General features: G+C 48.8%; 1 protein-coding gene and 1 pseudogene across 3 annotated transcripts in view; one reads left to right on the forward strand and one right to left on the reverse strand.

Moving 5' to 3' along the window:
• Positions 1–15,883, reverse strand: part of PALLD (palladin, cytoskeletal associated protein) — a 388,874-nt gene that overhangs the window by 366,139 nt on the left and 6,852 nt on the right. For all 3 annotated transcript variants that reach the window (XM_028494272.2, XM_024130749.3, XM_028494273.2), the window contains exon 2: positions 11,775–12,741. In XM_028494272.2, the coding sequence (XP_028350073.1) occupies positions 11,775–12,694 (920 nt within the window). In that variant the 5' untranslated portion in view covers positions 12,695–12,741. The remainder of the gene's footprint in view (positions 1–11,774; positions 12,742–15,883) is intronic.
• LOC112066739 (ubiquitin-conjugating enzyme E2 R1-like) lies at positions 14,062–15,876 on the forward strand (annotated as a pseudogene).

Below are 15,883 nucleotides of genomic sequence, written 5' to 3' on the forward strand. Positions count from 1 at the left end.
GGACATATACACACTACCAAATGTAAAATAGATAGCTAGCGGGAAGCAGCTGCATAGCACAGGGAGATCAGCTCAGTGCTTTGTGACCACCTAGAGGGGTGGGATAGGGAGGGTGGGAGAGAGACACAAGAGGGAGGAGATATGGGGATATATGTATACGTATAGCTGATTCACTGTGCTATACGGCAGCAATTGACACACCATTGTAAAGCAATTATACTCCAATAGAGATGTTAAAAAAAAATGCAGTGTAAAAAAAATAAATAAAAGTGTTTTTTTTTCTTACGAGTTTGCACACACTTACCTTACAATATGATATGAATGTGAGGACGGTTTGCACTACTGCTCGTAAACTGGGAATAATCTGCTTTGTTTGTAGCTATTTGATAGAGAATATCAGTGTCCCCCCATCTTTAAACATTTTTTGGTTTATGTTGACTGACTTATTTAGCAGTAGTAAGTGAATGCAAAAAAAGAATAACCAGGAACCGCTATGTTTTTTAAATATCGAAAAATACTGTAGCAATTCCATTTTTTTAAAAGATAATTTGCAGTCTGAAGTCCAAAGCAGAAAACTTTCAAGGTGCTGCTTCCACTTGCCTGCATGTCTGGAGCCTGCCCTGTCATCTCAGGAGTCATCACAGGGTGTGGTCAGGAATTAAGGACCTGCATTCTGCTCCCGGCTCTAGGACCAGTGAATTCTTTTTCTGTTACTAGGTGAATAATTTCCTAGTTTTCTTAGTTTCCTTATATTTAAATGGTTTAAAAATCTATGGTTGCCATGATAAAATATTTTTAAAGTATAAAGTGAAAATGTGAGGCCTCATTTTTATCGTACCAGAGGTACTTCTGGATTAGAATTCTTCATGAATTTTTCACCAACTCCCCAAAGTTGAGAGTGGAGAGAAGGGGAGGTGAGGGAGGTGAGGGAACACGTCTTTGCCCTGTTGTCAAGCCGTGCAAGAGAAACAGGGAACATCTGATGTGATCTGGTTTTATGCAATCATTCAAATTGTTAACAAGTAATTTGCATGTAAGTTGAGTTGTAAATTGTATGGAACTTTAATGATTGAACAGAAGCTTCAGTTCCATCAGCTCGTCTCTGCTTTGCTGGGGTTTTGGTGGAATCATGCAAAAGTGAAGAAGGAAAACGGGACTTTTTCAGTCCTGGTTGTGGTTGTAACTGGTATCTGTGCCAGTTACACTTGGGCGGGGGGGTGAAGTGACTGGATAGAAAGTGGAAATGCCTTGAACCGTGTTCCCATCAGTCCCGCTTCAGCTGGGCTACTTCGTCCGCCTCCTGCCCCGGTCCAGACGGCTGCTACTTGGGCCAAACGTAAGAAGCTCCAGGCCCGCAACTTCGTGGCCCACACGTCAGTCTGGCCATTTGCCCCCGTCTGGACCCCACGCGAGTTGCTCAGGGACGTGTCCCTCACTCAGCCCCATCTGAGTCTTTGTCTCCGTGACTCGAGTCTTGAAGGGCAGATCTGTCCCCTGTGCCCCGTCCCTGTAAATGGACCCTGGTACCCGCCATCCCGCTTTCCCGGGGCGCACGCCTCTACCTACGCCTGGCTCTGTCACCTCCTCACCTGCCAGCACCTCGGGTCGCCCGGCCTCTGTCCGCTGCTGGTCCCAGGTCCCCCGGCACCCCTGCTCTCCACGAGTCCTGTCACCTGTTCCCGGGGCCCTGGGAGGTGGCCCATCGATCACCAGGCCTTCCCAGTCTCGGGTCCTGAGCCTCCCGGACTGACTCGGTGGGAGGTAGGTTCTAAAATGCCCCAGTGCAGGCAACTCTTTACTAAAGGTTTTCTTCCGTATACAAAATTCCCTTTAAAGGTTTCCTCTTTAGCCTCTCCTAGGTCTCACGTGGAAAAGAGGCTCAAAGTTCTTAGGCATTTGGTACATTTATCAATGCATGGTAGAGGAACCAAGATCTTTGGAAAAGATATTAAGAAAAATTTAATGTACATTTATACATTTCCCCCTAAAAAAACCCTCAAAGGATACAGAAACGACCAGCTCACTTTAAACAACGGCACAGTCTCATCAGAAGCTTAATTTCTCTAGAAGAGCACAATGTGTAATGACTAAGGAACATGGCTCATGGGCCTTGGTAGACTGGGAGATGACAAGAGAAACTAGTTAATAATCCTGTAGCTACTAACTAGTCCTCCCCTCCCGCTGTAAGAAGGAAAGAGGCAGAAGCATGAACTTGATGGCCCCCAAGTTACGAAACGGTTAAGTGAACTCTAACACAGGGGTTAGGATCTGCTCCCCTGAATTAATCCTTTGATGGTAAATGGGTTACCTTTTGTGGTTTTTGAAAGGGTGTGGTGCTCACAGAATACATTTGGAACAGGCCTATTTTGGGAGTAAACCTAAGCGGGGCCGTATGTAGTTTGAAAACCTGTGGAACTCTTTTGAGTGACACGTGAACGTACTTCGAACGAAGAATAACTTGTTCCCAAGATTAGTGGGTTAAAAAAAAAAAAATCTAAACAGAATCCAGAAGAAATACTCAATTTCACTTCTATCACAGGCAAAACAATAAGAAAAAATCTTTAAGTAAAATATACGTAAATGCAGAATTTAGGATGACATATATATATATTTTTAGGATGACATATTTAATTAAATGAATGCATTAGGAAGTTTCTTACTGCCCTCTGCTGTCAGTTTCTAAAAGAAATATAGTAGACTTACTGTAAAAACTGAGTCAGGGTGGATTAGTTGAACAAACTGGTTTGAAAAAAAGTCACTGCCCCTAATTCCACCACTTTCCAGCCAGTAATGCTGATTTACTTCATGTCTGTGTGTACTGATCTGTCAGCCCAAGGAACCAGCTCCAGCAAAGTGTGTGTCAGCGGATGTACGGTGAGTGGTAAAGTTTGTGATTTGGGAGATGCTACATTAATAAGAAATTACCAGAAGACAATGATGTCTTCCTTACCTTTGCACCAAATTTCTTAATTTTGAATTTACTTTTTCATATTTACATAATTTAGGCAAAACACTTCATTAATAAAAGCAAAACTTTCCAGATAAATGCATTAATGGCTTATTTTCTGTAGTATAATCCTGACTTGAACTGTTATTTTCATTTTGGCGTATGAAATTAAGAAATGAGAAATACTAACAATAATAGGTAACAGCAAAGTGGCAGTTACTAGGTGCAAGGCACTGTTTTATTTTTTTCACGTTATTTTATTTAGTCATAAAACAGAATGGGGGCGGTGGGTATTTTAATTCCCATTTCACAGATGAATAAACTGAGTCACAAAATAACTTGTCGACGGATGCATTTGGTGAAAGGTGAAGCCGTGAGGGGAAACCCTGGAATCTGACCCAGGGTCGCTCCTCTTAAGCTCTTTGCACAGAAGGTACAAGTGCTGCATTTATGGAGGAAGAATGTAGAGAAATTACAGTGGCTACTGACGGCACACTCCCCGCCTGCTGTTGGTCTGCTGTCCACCCTCTCGTGGCCGGAGCCTGGGCATGGACAACAGGCCTGTCCACTCCCAGCCTGGTCTCTATCTCTGTCTTGTGGGAAAGTTCTGCCACGTTGAAGATGTGGTGCGCTCAGCATAGGAGCATCTGCCGGTGGAGCCCACGCCTCAGACCAGACACATCCGGGGCTGCCCTTGCGACTGGCCGCACATACCTGTGCTTTTCATCTGCCAGACAACTTCCGGCTTCCACCACACTTTCAACAATCTCCAGCGACTCATATTCAAATTATGCACAGCACCTGAATATATCAGCTGGGCATCCTAAGTTCCCCCCTTAGTCAGCAGCACTGGTCCATGACGACAGACCCAACCCAACAGGGACAACCAGCACAGTTACCACTTGCCATTCCAGGTCGCCTTTGCCTTGCAAGTACTTGAAAATACGACCTCAGGCTCCAGAGGGCTAACTCTACAGGAAATGAAACAGCACGTAAAACACTGACGGGACTGAAATCGTTTGCCTCCTTAAATAGGCTGTGGATTGATCAAACCTTGAGTTACTTTACAGAGACAGCACTGCTCATAGGTAAGAGGGGAGCCCATGTCTCCAGGATGACCTGGAACCAAGAATCTTCAGTCTGCGGAACTCAAAGAATAGAAATGTTGCCATCAGAGTCCTTTATAATCAAGACATCCTTCAATGAGGAAAACCAGGCTCCCGGCACAAGGAGCTGACACCAACTGATTAGCAAGTCAGCTTCCAAGTCTGAAATTCCCTGAACCCCTTAAATTCTGCCCTGATTCCTGGACCAGGGAGACAGATTTGAGCCGCGCCTCCTGTCTCCCTGCTGGTGGACCTCACAATAACGCACCTTTTCTCCTCAAAAGCCGGGGCCGCTGTATGGACTCCTGTGTGTGTCCAGCAGCCAGCCCTTGCTCGGTAACAATTTTCGGTGACCATGAAGGGACCCATGTCTTGGGACCAACTGTCCGTGGCTCTGAAGCCCCTGGGGTGTGTGGGCCTTCACCACGGATCCTGAGTGGCCACCTAGACTGCCTGTGTCCGGAGGGTGGGGTTTCAGGTTCTCGCTTTCCCACCATGGGACTCTAGGCTCCTCAGGCTACTTCCACCTTTGACAAAAGAAAGTGCTCCTGGATCAGATGTCTTTTGGGTGAGTAACCTTGTTAAAACATGCCTGTGCCTAAATTGTCTAAAAACCTCATCAGGATCATGGGTTAGAATCCCATCCTGGGGGGAAATATAAAAGGTCCTCAAAAGTTCAGGTTAGACATAAATCACAGCAGTACCTTTTTTGATCCACCTCTAGAGTAATGAAAATAAAAACAAAAATAAACAAATGGGACCTAATTAAACTTAAAAGCTTTTGCACAGCAAAGGAAACCATACACAAAACGAAAAGACAACCCACAGAATGGGAGAAAATATTTCCAAATGAAGCAAACACCAAGGAATTAATCTCCAAAATATACAAACAGCTCATGGAGCTCTATGTCAAAAAAACAACCCAGTCAAAAGATGGGCAGAAGATCTAAATAGACATTTCTCCAAAGAAGACATACAAATGGCCAAAAAGCACATGAAAGGATGCTCAACATCACTAATTATCAGAGAAATGCAAATCAAAACTACAATGAGGTATCACCTCACAGCGGTTAGAATGGCCATCATCAAAAAGTCTACAAACGGAAAAAAAAAGCCTACAAACAATAAATGCTGGAGAGGGTGTGGAGACAAGGAAACCCTCTTGCACTGTTGGTGGGAATGTAAATTGATACAGCCACTATGGAGAACAGTTTGGAGGTTCCTTAAAAAAGTAAAAATAGAACTACCATATGACTCAGCAAACCCATTCCTGGGCATATATCCAGAGAAAACCATAATTCAAAAAGATACTTGCGCCTCAATGTTCATTGCAGCACTATTTACAATAGCCAAGACAAGGAAGCAACCTAAATGTCCATCAACAGAGGAACGGATAAAGAAGACATGGTACATATATACAATGGAATTGTATATATTACTCAACCATAAAAAGAACAAAATAATGCAGCAACACCCATTTCCAGCAACATGGATAGACCTAGAGATTATTGTACTAAGTATAATTATTATACTAATTATTATTATTATTAAGTCTTATTATACTAAGACGTAGAGATTATTATACTATATTATACTAAGATTATTATACCATTTCCAGCAACATGGATAGACCTAGAGATTATTATACTAAGTGAAGTAACTCAGAGAAAGACAAATATCACGTGATATCACTCATATGTGGAATCTAATTTTTAAAAATGATACAAATGAACTTATTTACAAAATAGAAATAAACTCACAGATTTCAAAAACAAACTTATGGTTACCAAAGGGGAAATGTGGGTGGGGGAGGGATAAATTAGGAGATTGGGACTGACATATACACACTACTATATATAGAATAGATAACCGACAAAGACCTACTGTAGAGCACAGGGAACTCTACTCAGTAGTCTGTAATAACCTATATGGGAAAAGTATCTGATAAAGAATGAATATATGTAGATGTATAACTGAGTCACTTTGCTGTATACTTGAAACTAACACAACATTGTAAATCAACTATCCTCCAATAAAATGTTTTAAAAGTAGTTCAGGTTAGAGTCTTGAACCCTGGGTTAAAGTCCCAGAGTCTTGGATTTCTTTGTCTGTCCAGGCTGGTCTAAGTCTGTTGAATTTGTTAGGATTGGCCAATAGGGGGAGGCCCTTGGATGACTGTAGCAAAACTTTATTAAGCCTGATTTAACGAACGTCCCCGACTCAGGAGATGGAAGACATTGCTCCCTGACTGGAAACCCTGCCTCATGGACGTGCCGGGGGTTTTCCCCCATGATGTGCGGTGGCTTCACAGGAGCCCGCCCCAGAAGAACACACCCCACGCCTGGGTCAAAGGCATTTCTACCCAAAACACCTCCCTGCTGTCATTTTGCTCTGGTCATCCTGAGAGAAACCTTTCAAATGAGGAACATTAATAGTATACCTGACTGTAGTCCTTTGGGATGTATTCTTCAAAACTGGTCAATGTTTAGCTGTGAGCCGATGGAAAAGAAGAAAATGATTTTCTCTGTAACACTGCCTGGCCCCGCAGTATCAGCTGGAATCAGGGGGAAATGGCCAGAGAATGGGTCTTTGAACTATGATACTATCTTATAATCCGACTTGTTTTGTTAGAGAGAGGAAAACTGGGACGAAATCCCATTGCACGGTCATTTATGTCTTTACATCAGAATAAGAATTTGCAGAAGAGATGTAAAATTGTGGGTCAGGGGGAAGAACCTCAGAAGAAGCCTGTTGCAATTGGGTCAAAGCCTAACCGTGATCTTGACCTAGTACCTCCAGTCCCTCCGTCAGCCCCTCTTGTGGTCTCCCTGTCTTATGAAGGAGGTCTGCCTGTAGTCAGTGCAGAGGGTCCTACCAGCCCTCCTAAGGGCTGCTGGTCTGGCTCTGTACTGCCCATACCGGATGGTCACAAAGGAACACTCTTTCCTCTCCATACCCACCAGGGTATTCAGTTTGGCCCAGGGAACACTCTACCTCAGGCAGGGCATTTCCATTAAGACAGGTCCCAGCAGGCTCAGATGACCAAGGCCAACCCAGGGGATTCTCCTGTATCAGCCTTGGATTTATACAACTGGAGAAACAATAAGCCATCTTACTGAGATGATCCTCAGAAAATGGAGAATCCCTTTACATCCGTTTTGCTACTCATCACCCTAACTGGGCTGACATACAGGCCCTCATGAATACCCTACTGCGGAAGAGCATAGGATGGTATTAGAGAAAGCTGCCAGGAAGCTGAAAGTTTCCCTGAATCACAACCAAATCATCCAATCAGGACTCGGGCGGCACAGGCCACAGCTGGAGCTCAACCAGGATGATGGGACCCGAAAGACCCAAGGGAACTGAGCAGGCCTGAGTCATCATAAGGAATGTTTAATAACCAGACTTCAACAGGAGCCCCCAAACAACAGAGCTTGAATAAGATCCAGGAAGTACAGCAAGGACCCCAGGAGAACCCATCCACCTTCCTTGAGGGGGTTTTTGAGGCTTACAGATGATACACTGATATGGATCTGGAACACCCAGCTGTAACTGCTCAAATGCCCTGTTCCCTTTTAGGGAAAATTAAATGCACTCCCACATCAAGCCTCTGCCCCATTACGATCGGGAGACCAAGCCTCCCCCAGAAGCCCCTGAAGAAATTCCGCAAAAGGTAAGAGTGGATGTTTGGGCTGATGGGAGGTCAGGAAGAGACAAGACGGCTTACCTCGGAGTAGTAAAACTCCGTCCCAAGGCCAAGGCTCCAAATGTGAAGCAACAAGCATTTAAAGAGGCATTTGAAAGAAGGCATAAAGCCTCTGACGACCACCTTTCTTAAATACCAATTATTCTGACCTTGTCCATCCTCATATAACACTCCCATCCTGTCGGTTCAAAAACCCGGGACCAGCAATGACTTTTATACAGGATTGGAGGGCTGTTAACCAAACTGTAGAGGATATACATCTGCTGATACCAAAATCTTTATACTTTACTTACAACTTTATCCGGAGACTTTTGCTGGTTTACAGTTCTGGAGTTAAAGGTTGCCTTTTACTGCATACCCCTAAGTCCTGAGACCCAGGGGTTTGCCTTTGATGGGACGATCCAGAGTCTGACGTAAAACCACGATACTGCTGGATGGGACTCCCACAAGGATTGAAGCAGGACCCCACCATCTTCGGGGAAGCCTTGGCCGCGATTGAAGGGATCTCCAATTAAATGAGGGAGTCTTACTCCAATATGTGGATGGTATACTAACTGCTCGAAGAACTAAGGAAGCGTTAAGACCAAAATACTGCCAGGGAAAAGCACAAATTTCTCAACCAACTCTAAAATATTTAGGATTTGAGGTATCAAAAAGACAAAGAAACTTATTGCCAGATGGAAGAGAAGCATTAGTTATGGTGACTGTAGCTACTACCAGAAGGCATTCTTGAGGATTCTTAGGAATTGCTGGGTTTTGTCGTATTTGGATTCCTAACTTTGAACTTTGAGACAATATGAGGCTCTTAAAGGAAATGACCATAAGCCATTAACCTGGACTCGGAGATGCCATAATGAGTTCCACACCATCAAGGAGAAGCTTTTCACAGCCAGGTACTCGGTCACCCAGGCATTTTGTGTCTGAAAGACAGGGCGTGAGTCTTGGAACGCTGACTCAGTGTTTAGGTACCTCCAGAAGGCCAGTAGTTTACTTTTCTTGAGTCCAACAATCGGGCGTGTACGTCAAGTATGGCCAGTTTGCCTCTGGGCTGTGGCTGCAACCTATGACCTTTCACAGGAGGCTGAAAAATGTACCCTGAGCCAGCCTGCCACTGTGCATGCCCGCTCAGTGTGCTACCTTTACTTGAACGAAACGGCGGATGTAGGCTTACTTCGGGGAGGCTGGGCAAATACCAAGCCACACCACTTGACACCCCAAATGTCACATTACAGGTGATATCCACTCTAAAGCCAGCCTCTCTGCTCCCCAGGACGACAGGAGAGCCTGCTCACGATTGTATACAAATAGCTGAATACAACCTGACTGATCGGCCTTTAGAAAACCTGGAAATGGAAATATTCACGGACGCGAGCAGCTTCACGGACGCGGCGGGGCTTGGAAAGGCCGGGTGTACGGTTGTAGCTCATCAGGAAGCCCTGGAAGCAGAAGCCCCCGTCCAGGTCTGTCTGCCCAGAAGGCCGAGCTCACAGCCCGCACAGACCCCTGAGCCTTGGAGCTAAGGAAAAGGTGACTATCTATACCGATTCCAAGTTTGCCTGCTCTGTCCTACATGCACACGGGGCCACCTGGAAAGACTGGTCTACTGACATCAGGAGGAAAGAAATTCAACATGCAGAGGAGATACCAGCCTTATTAGATGCTGTTTTATATATATATATATATATATGTATACACACATATTTATATGTATAGATGCTGGAATAAGTAGCCATAGGACATTGCCTGGGCCACCCAAAGACTGCTCGTTATATAACTAACGGAAATTAGGCTGAGCAGACAGCAAAACAGGCAGCCAGAACCAAAAACCCAGATCCTAAGGCTTCAGCACTCATTCTAAGTGTGGACCTGTCCCTGTTTAAGCCTCAGATCTGGAAATGGATCTCGAGAAAGCAGACGCATGGGGGTTTCATGCTGACTCCCGACACTTAGACGGTGATCAGGACTGAACAACCCTAGAGGCTGGATTTATAATGAGCTTATACATAAGCATGTGATGCAAGGAACTATTACTCACCAACACCAAGGTACCCGTGATGGGAGGGCTGCACAAGTTTACTGTTGGTCTATAAATGCAAACGACCATCCAAAAGGTAATACAAAATTGCCCTGATCTGCACTGGAAACAATCCTAAAACTGGGCCACCCCTGATGATAAGAGGGGTGCAAACCCGAGGGACAGAAGCAGGGGATGCCTGGCAAACAGACTTCACTGTTAGGCCAGGAATCAGGGAACACTGTAGCTATCTGCTGGTGTTGGTGACACCCCTGCACAGAATGGGGCAAAGCTTCTCCACGCCGGACAGAGAATGCTTCCTAGGTAACAAAGGCCTTCCTCGAAGAAATGATCTCTCGTTTTGGGTCACGTCTTTCAATTCAAAGTGACAACAGAGGAGCTTTCACAGCCAACGTGACTCAAAGGTGTCTGGGGCCCTCGGAACACGATGGAATCTCATGCTTCCTGGAGACCTCAGTCTACGGGGAGGACTGAAACGATGAATCGTTCCTTGAAAGAGACAGTCACCAAAATAGGCCAGGAAACCAACGTGACTTGGGATAAGGTCTTACCAGCTGCCCTGCTGAGGGTCAGGGCGGCCCCTAGAAGCAAGCTTCAATTGAGCCCTTATGCGATGTTCTCTGGGAGACCTCCCTTAAGGTCTCATGTGGTAACACAATTAGATTTGATAAAATGTGTACAGTCTCTCAGCGGTGTCCTATCTTCTACACATAAACAGCATCTAGTCCGTTAATGTTTCCCACGGACGTCCCCCCGCATTGCACAAGCCCAGGGACTGGGTCCTCCTTGAACCTGGACAAACCAACAGCCTGAGGACCAGTGAAGCCCGTGTGGAACGGCTCCTATGACGTCCTTCTGGTTACATATCCTCCAGTTAAGCTAAAAAGGGTCAAGCCTTGGGTCTCCTACTCCCAGAAACCTTAAATCACTTTTCAGAAGGAAACAGAACAGCTAAGACTCCCCTGGCTGTGACGAGAAGACAATGATATCTCGACAGTAGCCTGTTTCTACCCAAGAGTCTGGACCAGGCCTACATGAATCCAAATTCAATCCAAATTCAATCAATAACATGTTTTCACGGATTCCCGAAGTCGCAGTCCTGTGTATCTCAGGGCTAAACCCTCTTTACTCATCAAATTTGTCCTCGTTCTCCATCTTGTATATTTAAAAAGTCCTCTCCCCCACTCGCAGGATGACTGCCCGAGACTTCAGAGTTCAAGGCGGGACTCGGGAATGCTTACAAGTAAGTGCGAAGCAATTTCACTCCTCTTATAAAGATCCACGCCCCTCATCAGCCAAAAGCAGCTAGCCGGGTCCTCGCCCCTACTTCCCTCCAGACTGAGGAACGCACAAAGGAGACGCAGGTAAAACATCGCCCAGCTTAAACTCGTTTGCCTCCTCAAGTACGTTCATTGCGCAAACCTGAAGTTATTTTACAGAGACAGCCCCGCGCATGTGCAAGACGGGAACAGGCGTCTCCAGGATGAGCCCAACAGCACGAGGAGCTTTCCTGGACTGATTAGCAAGGCCGCTTCCAAGCCTGAAATTCCCTCAACCCTTAAATTCCGCCCTGATCCCTGGGTCGGGAGATGGATTTGAGCCGGGCCTCCTGTCTCCTTGCTGGCCGACCTCACAATGAAGCTTTTTCTTTTCACAAAAGCCAGGGCCACCCATCTTAGTTTAGGCATGTGGGATCTAGTTCCCCCACCAGGGATCCAACCGGGTCCCCTGCATTGGGAGCGCGGAGGTTTACCCACTGGACCACCAGGGAAGTCCGCATGCAGCAACTAAGACCCAGCGCAGCCTTAAAGAGTTAAAAAAAAAAAAAAAAAAAAAAAAGCCGGGGCCATAATATTGGCTTCTATGCGCTTCCGGGAGCCAGGCCTTGCTGGGTAACAGAAATCTCCTGTTTCACACTAAAGTAAAACCAAAAGTCCACGCGCATCATCTCATAGCATCTCCACAACCAAAGAGTCGTACCTGACCCGAGGAGGTGGGTTCCCGGCGACTCTGCACTCGAGGTACACCCGACTTCCTTCCGCCACCTCTTGGCTCCGCAGCTTCTGGATGAACCGGGGAGCGGCCAGCAGGTGGCGGGCGGCCGGGGGAGAGGGGCTCCGGCTGGGCTGCACCACGTCCCGGGTGCAGCCCGGGTGATGCCCGGGCTCCAGGGGCTCGGCCCTGGCTTCCACCTCCTGCTGGTCCCCGGTGGGGCTCCGGCTGGCCGAGGCGCTCATCGGGGCTGACAGCTGGTTCCTCGGGGACAGGTACCCGCTGTCCGGGGATGAGGACTCCCCGTTGGGGTTCCTGGTTCTCGGCTTGGAGGTTTCTCTGAAGATGGCCGTCAGCTCCTCGATGAGGGTGGCCGCCTTGTTGCACAGCGCGCTCTGGGGCCCGGCCCTGCCCCCGTGCGCGGCTCTGGGCTTGGCACCGGCGCCGGCGGCTTTGGCACCGTGTTGCCCTGCCCTGCGGAGGCTCCGGATGTAGCTGGGCCGGGCCAGCAGGGGCGGGACGCCGGGCCTCCTCCTGGACGCGGGCGAGGAGATGCGCTCGGCTCGCTCTGCTGGCAGCGGCGGGACAGGTGCAGGCCTGTGGGCGCCAGGCGTCCCCGGGGTCGCATGGTCACCCGGCCTGGCCTCCTGAGGGGGAGGCGACCCCCAGAGGCTCCCAGGAGAGGGGCTGAAAATCTGTGAGTCCTCCCTTTCCGAGTCGCAGTCCTCCGTCTCTGAGTTGGCTATGGCTCTGCGCGCCAGGTCCAGACTCTTGTTTATCTCCTCCTGGCTGAGGAAGGCCGACAGCCCCGGCAAGAAGTCTGTGTGCTCGCCATCTTCCGCCACGTCCGACAGGGAGCCGTAGGAGTCACGCGAGGACATGTCGGACATAAGTCGAGAGGTGCTCATGCACTCTGTCTGCTTTGGACAGGAAGGCGGGGGCCTGGACACCAGCTCTGAAGGACAGGAGACACAACTGCAGTTAGTAGGAGCGATTGGGGTGACAAATAGGCTTTTTAAGTCATTTTCCCCTATAAATTGGAAGAAACGTCAAGCATACCTGTGTTTATCATTTTAATTTGGTATTTGCCCTGTGAGTGAATACTAGTCATCTCACTAAGCATCATTAAATAACTCAGGAGGGCCATGCCTGCCATGGGCGCTGTGAATGGACCAGGGCCTCTGCCTCTTGGGCCCCCTTCCCCCCCCCACCCCCCTTACAGCTCTAATTTCACTGATGTTATGAAAACAGGAGTTTGTTGATATTTTAAGCAAATCTGACTCTGCTTATGGCACCCTAAACCACGAAATGCATTTTGATTCCAATATTCATTGGTTTTTAGTTTTCGGTGAAATTTTGGAAACCTTTTCTTTTCCTGGTGTCCAGACATGTGTATTCACATTCATTCATTCACTAGTTAAGTCAAGGCAGAGTTGAAATCGCTTACTGAATTTCAGGTGCAGAGGGACAGGTGCGCTCTAGACCAGGGGTTGGCAAACTTCCCCACAAATGGGCGGATAACCCCAGACCACTCAGCATGAGGAGGCACTGTGCCGACAGCGCTCTGCAGATTATTTCACTTAAAACCCTCACAACTGGCGGCCCCAGTTTAGAAAGGGGAAAACTGAGCCAGAGGATGTGAGAACAAGAGCCCCGACGACGACCCCAGGGCCCACGCCTTCACCATATGCTTCCCTACCATCATATTATCGTTTCACAGCTGAGGTCCCAGCAATGGCTCCGACTAAGGAAACGTGGGTCAGAAATCAGAGTTCTGCTATTAAGGATATTTAGTGCAAAGTGAAAATAACATAATAGATTTTAAAAGCTCACTAAAAGCACTGAGGAAGCTAGAGAGCACACTTCTGAATGGTGAAACAACTTTAAATTCTTTTTTTTTTAATAGGGAGTGTTTGCTGGAGGCAGATTAAATCACCTATTAATTTATATTTTCGTTTTAAAGAGGCACCATCTGTCAGGATCCACTTGTCCGGATTAGGTGTAGCTTAGAAACCACTTGCACAGTGAAAAAGAAAACAATAGCAGGAAGGTATATATGGTCCGGGTTTAATCTGCAACCCCGACATTGCCGCTAGAACACGCACGTGGGCTCGGGAAAGCGCTCATAACGTGGATGAAAGGGGACGTTTCCACGTGGCCCGAACTCACCAGAAAATTATGCCTCAGAGATTTCCTTGTTATTCAGCCTTCACATTAAAAGCTCGTAATCAAAAAGATACAACTGCAAACATTTCCGTTATCGCTCTGAGACTTCATGCGTTATTTCACACAGCGCTTCTGGCAATTCCGTGCTGGTGAGAGCCATACAGAAAATGCAACACACCTGCAGCGCGCAGAGCTAGTGGAGCGCCCGGGGGCCACGGGCCGCAGACGTCCCGAGGCTCCCACGCGCCCCCGGCCCCCGCCCGCCGCCGCCGTGGCCGGGCCGCCGGTGCCCAGCTCGCAGGAGGCGCTTCTGCTGGAGCTCAAGGGGCTGCAGCAGGAGCCGGTGGAGGGCGCCCCGCTGAGCGCGGCGGACGAGGGCCGCCTGTCTACCTGGGCGGTGGCCATCTTAGGCCCCGACACCTACCACGAGGGCGGCTACTTCAAGGCGCCTCGAGAGCCCCATCGACGACCACCGGCCTGTTAGTCCCTGACCAAACGTGGCACCCCGACACCTACCGGATTGGGACGTGTGCATCTCCGTCCTCCGCCCACCCCAGCCCATGACCCCCTCAGAGCGGCGGAGCCCCGCCCAGAACGTCAGGACGCTGCTCCTGAGCGCCGTCCCCGCCCCCTCGGACCCACCACCTCTCCCCGCCCACGGGGGCGCCTCCGTGCCGCGCGGGAAGCGGGAAGAGAGCAAAGGCTGGGGTCGCGCGTGCACGGACAGCCTCCGGAAGCAGGTCCCGGGGGCCATGGTGCACGCGGAGCGCGGCGGCATGCAGGTGCCCACCACTCCGGCCGGGTCCTGCGTGAAGGCCGGGACCCCGGCGCCCCCGGGGACGCAGAGCTCTTCCACGAGGACGGCGAGGCCGAGGCCGGCCGCTGCTTCCGGGACGACTCGCCGGACTCGGGCACCGAGGAGCCCTGACACCGCATCTTACCTCAGCCACCCGCCTGTCTGCCGCCGCCACCACCTCCGGGCGCCGCGCGGCCCGGGGTCCCCCAGCCCACGGCTCCTCCGCCTCCGCCTCCAGGGAGGCCGCCGTTCTCGAGGCCCAGGGCCCCGCGTGGGCCGCAGCCAGAGACTCGGGGTCCCGCCTCGCGAGTGGACGGCTTGACTCGGGGTCATCCCTCCTGTCTACTTTGGTTTGTTTGGAATCTAAATAAAGCGACTTTATGAGAAAAAGAAAAGAAAATGCAACACACTAAAAAAGAACTAATGTGTGAAAAGGAGTGAAGAGGGGGTGAGGTCAGTGTCCACTTGCTCAAGCAGGGTTGACGATTGGAAAGTGTGAGGCATAAAGTGTGCTCCCACGTCTATAAATCTTTGCCCCCTGCCTCCGTCCTCTTTTCTGAAGGAAGTCGAATTGCCTGGAAATTTCCTCTTCTCCTCTGCGTCTCCTTCATCGCTTCCTTGTTAGTTTGGTTTAGTTGTCGTTTCCCCTGAAACTCCCGTAAGCTGCAACTATTTTCTGTTTTCTTTGGATTCCTGCGGGTCCAGTTTCTTCATGTGCAGAAATGGCCTCTCCAGTTTAGTCACTCTTCCTTTACCGGAATTTTTGATAAATTAACCATGAATTCCACTTACTGTGCGCAAGGGAAGCTTCCAGGAGGGCGAAGATGAGCCAGGCATGGTCTCTTCTGTAACCATTTTACAATCCAGGAAGAGGGATTAGGCAACAGTCAAGAATGACCCGAAGACAAGGAGGAACATGATAATTCCTGTTAAAATAGGAGATCGGATGGTGGGAGAAATCACACTTACGAATTTGGCGGTGCCATTCCTTTGCTACTTTTTTTTTTTTTTTTTTTGCTGTACGCGGGCCTCTCACTGCTGTGGCCTCTCCCGCTGCGGAGCACAGGCTCCGGACGCGCAGGCTCAGCGGCCATGGCCCACGGGCCCAGCCGCTCCGCGGCACGTGGGATCTTCC

The sequence above is a fragment of the Physeter macrocephalus genome, chromosome 9, assembly GCF_002837175.3.
Source record: "Physeter macrocephalus isolate SW-GA chromosome 9, ASM283717v5, whole genome shotgun sequence".
Taxonomy (NCBI): domain Eukaryota; kingdom Metazoa; phylum Chordata; class Mammalia; order Artiodactyla; family Physeteridae; genus Physeter; species Physeter macrocephalus.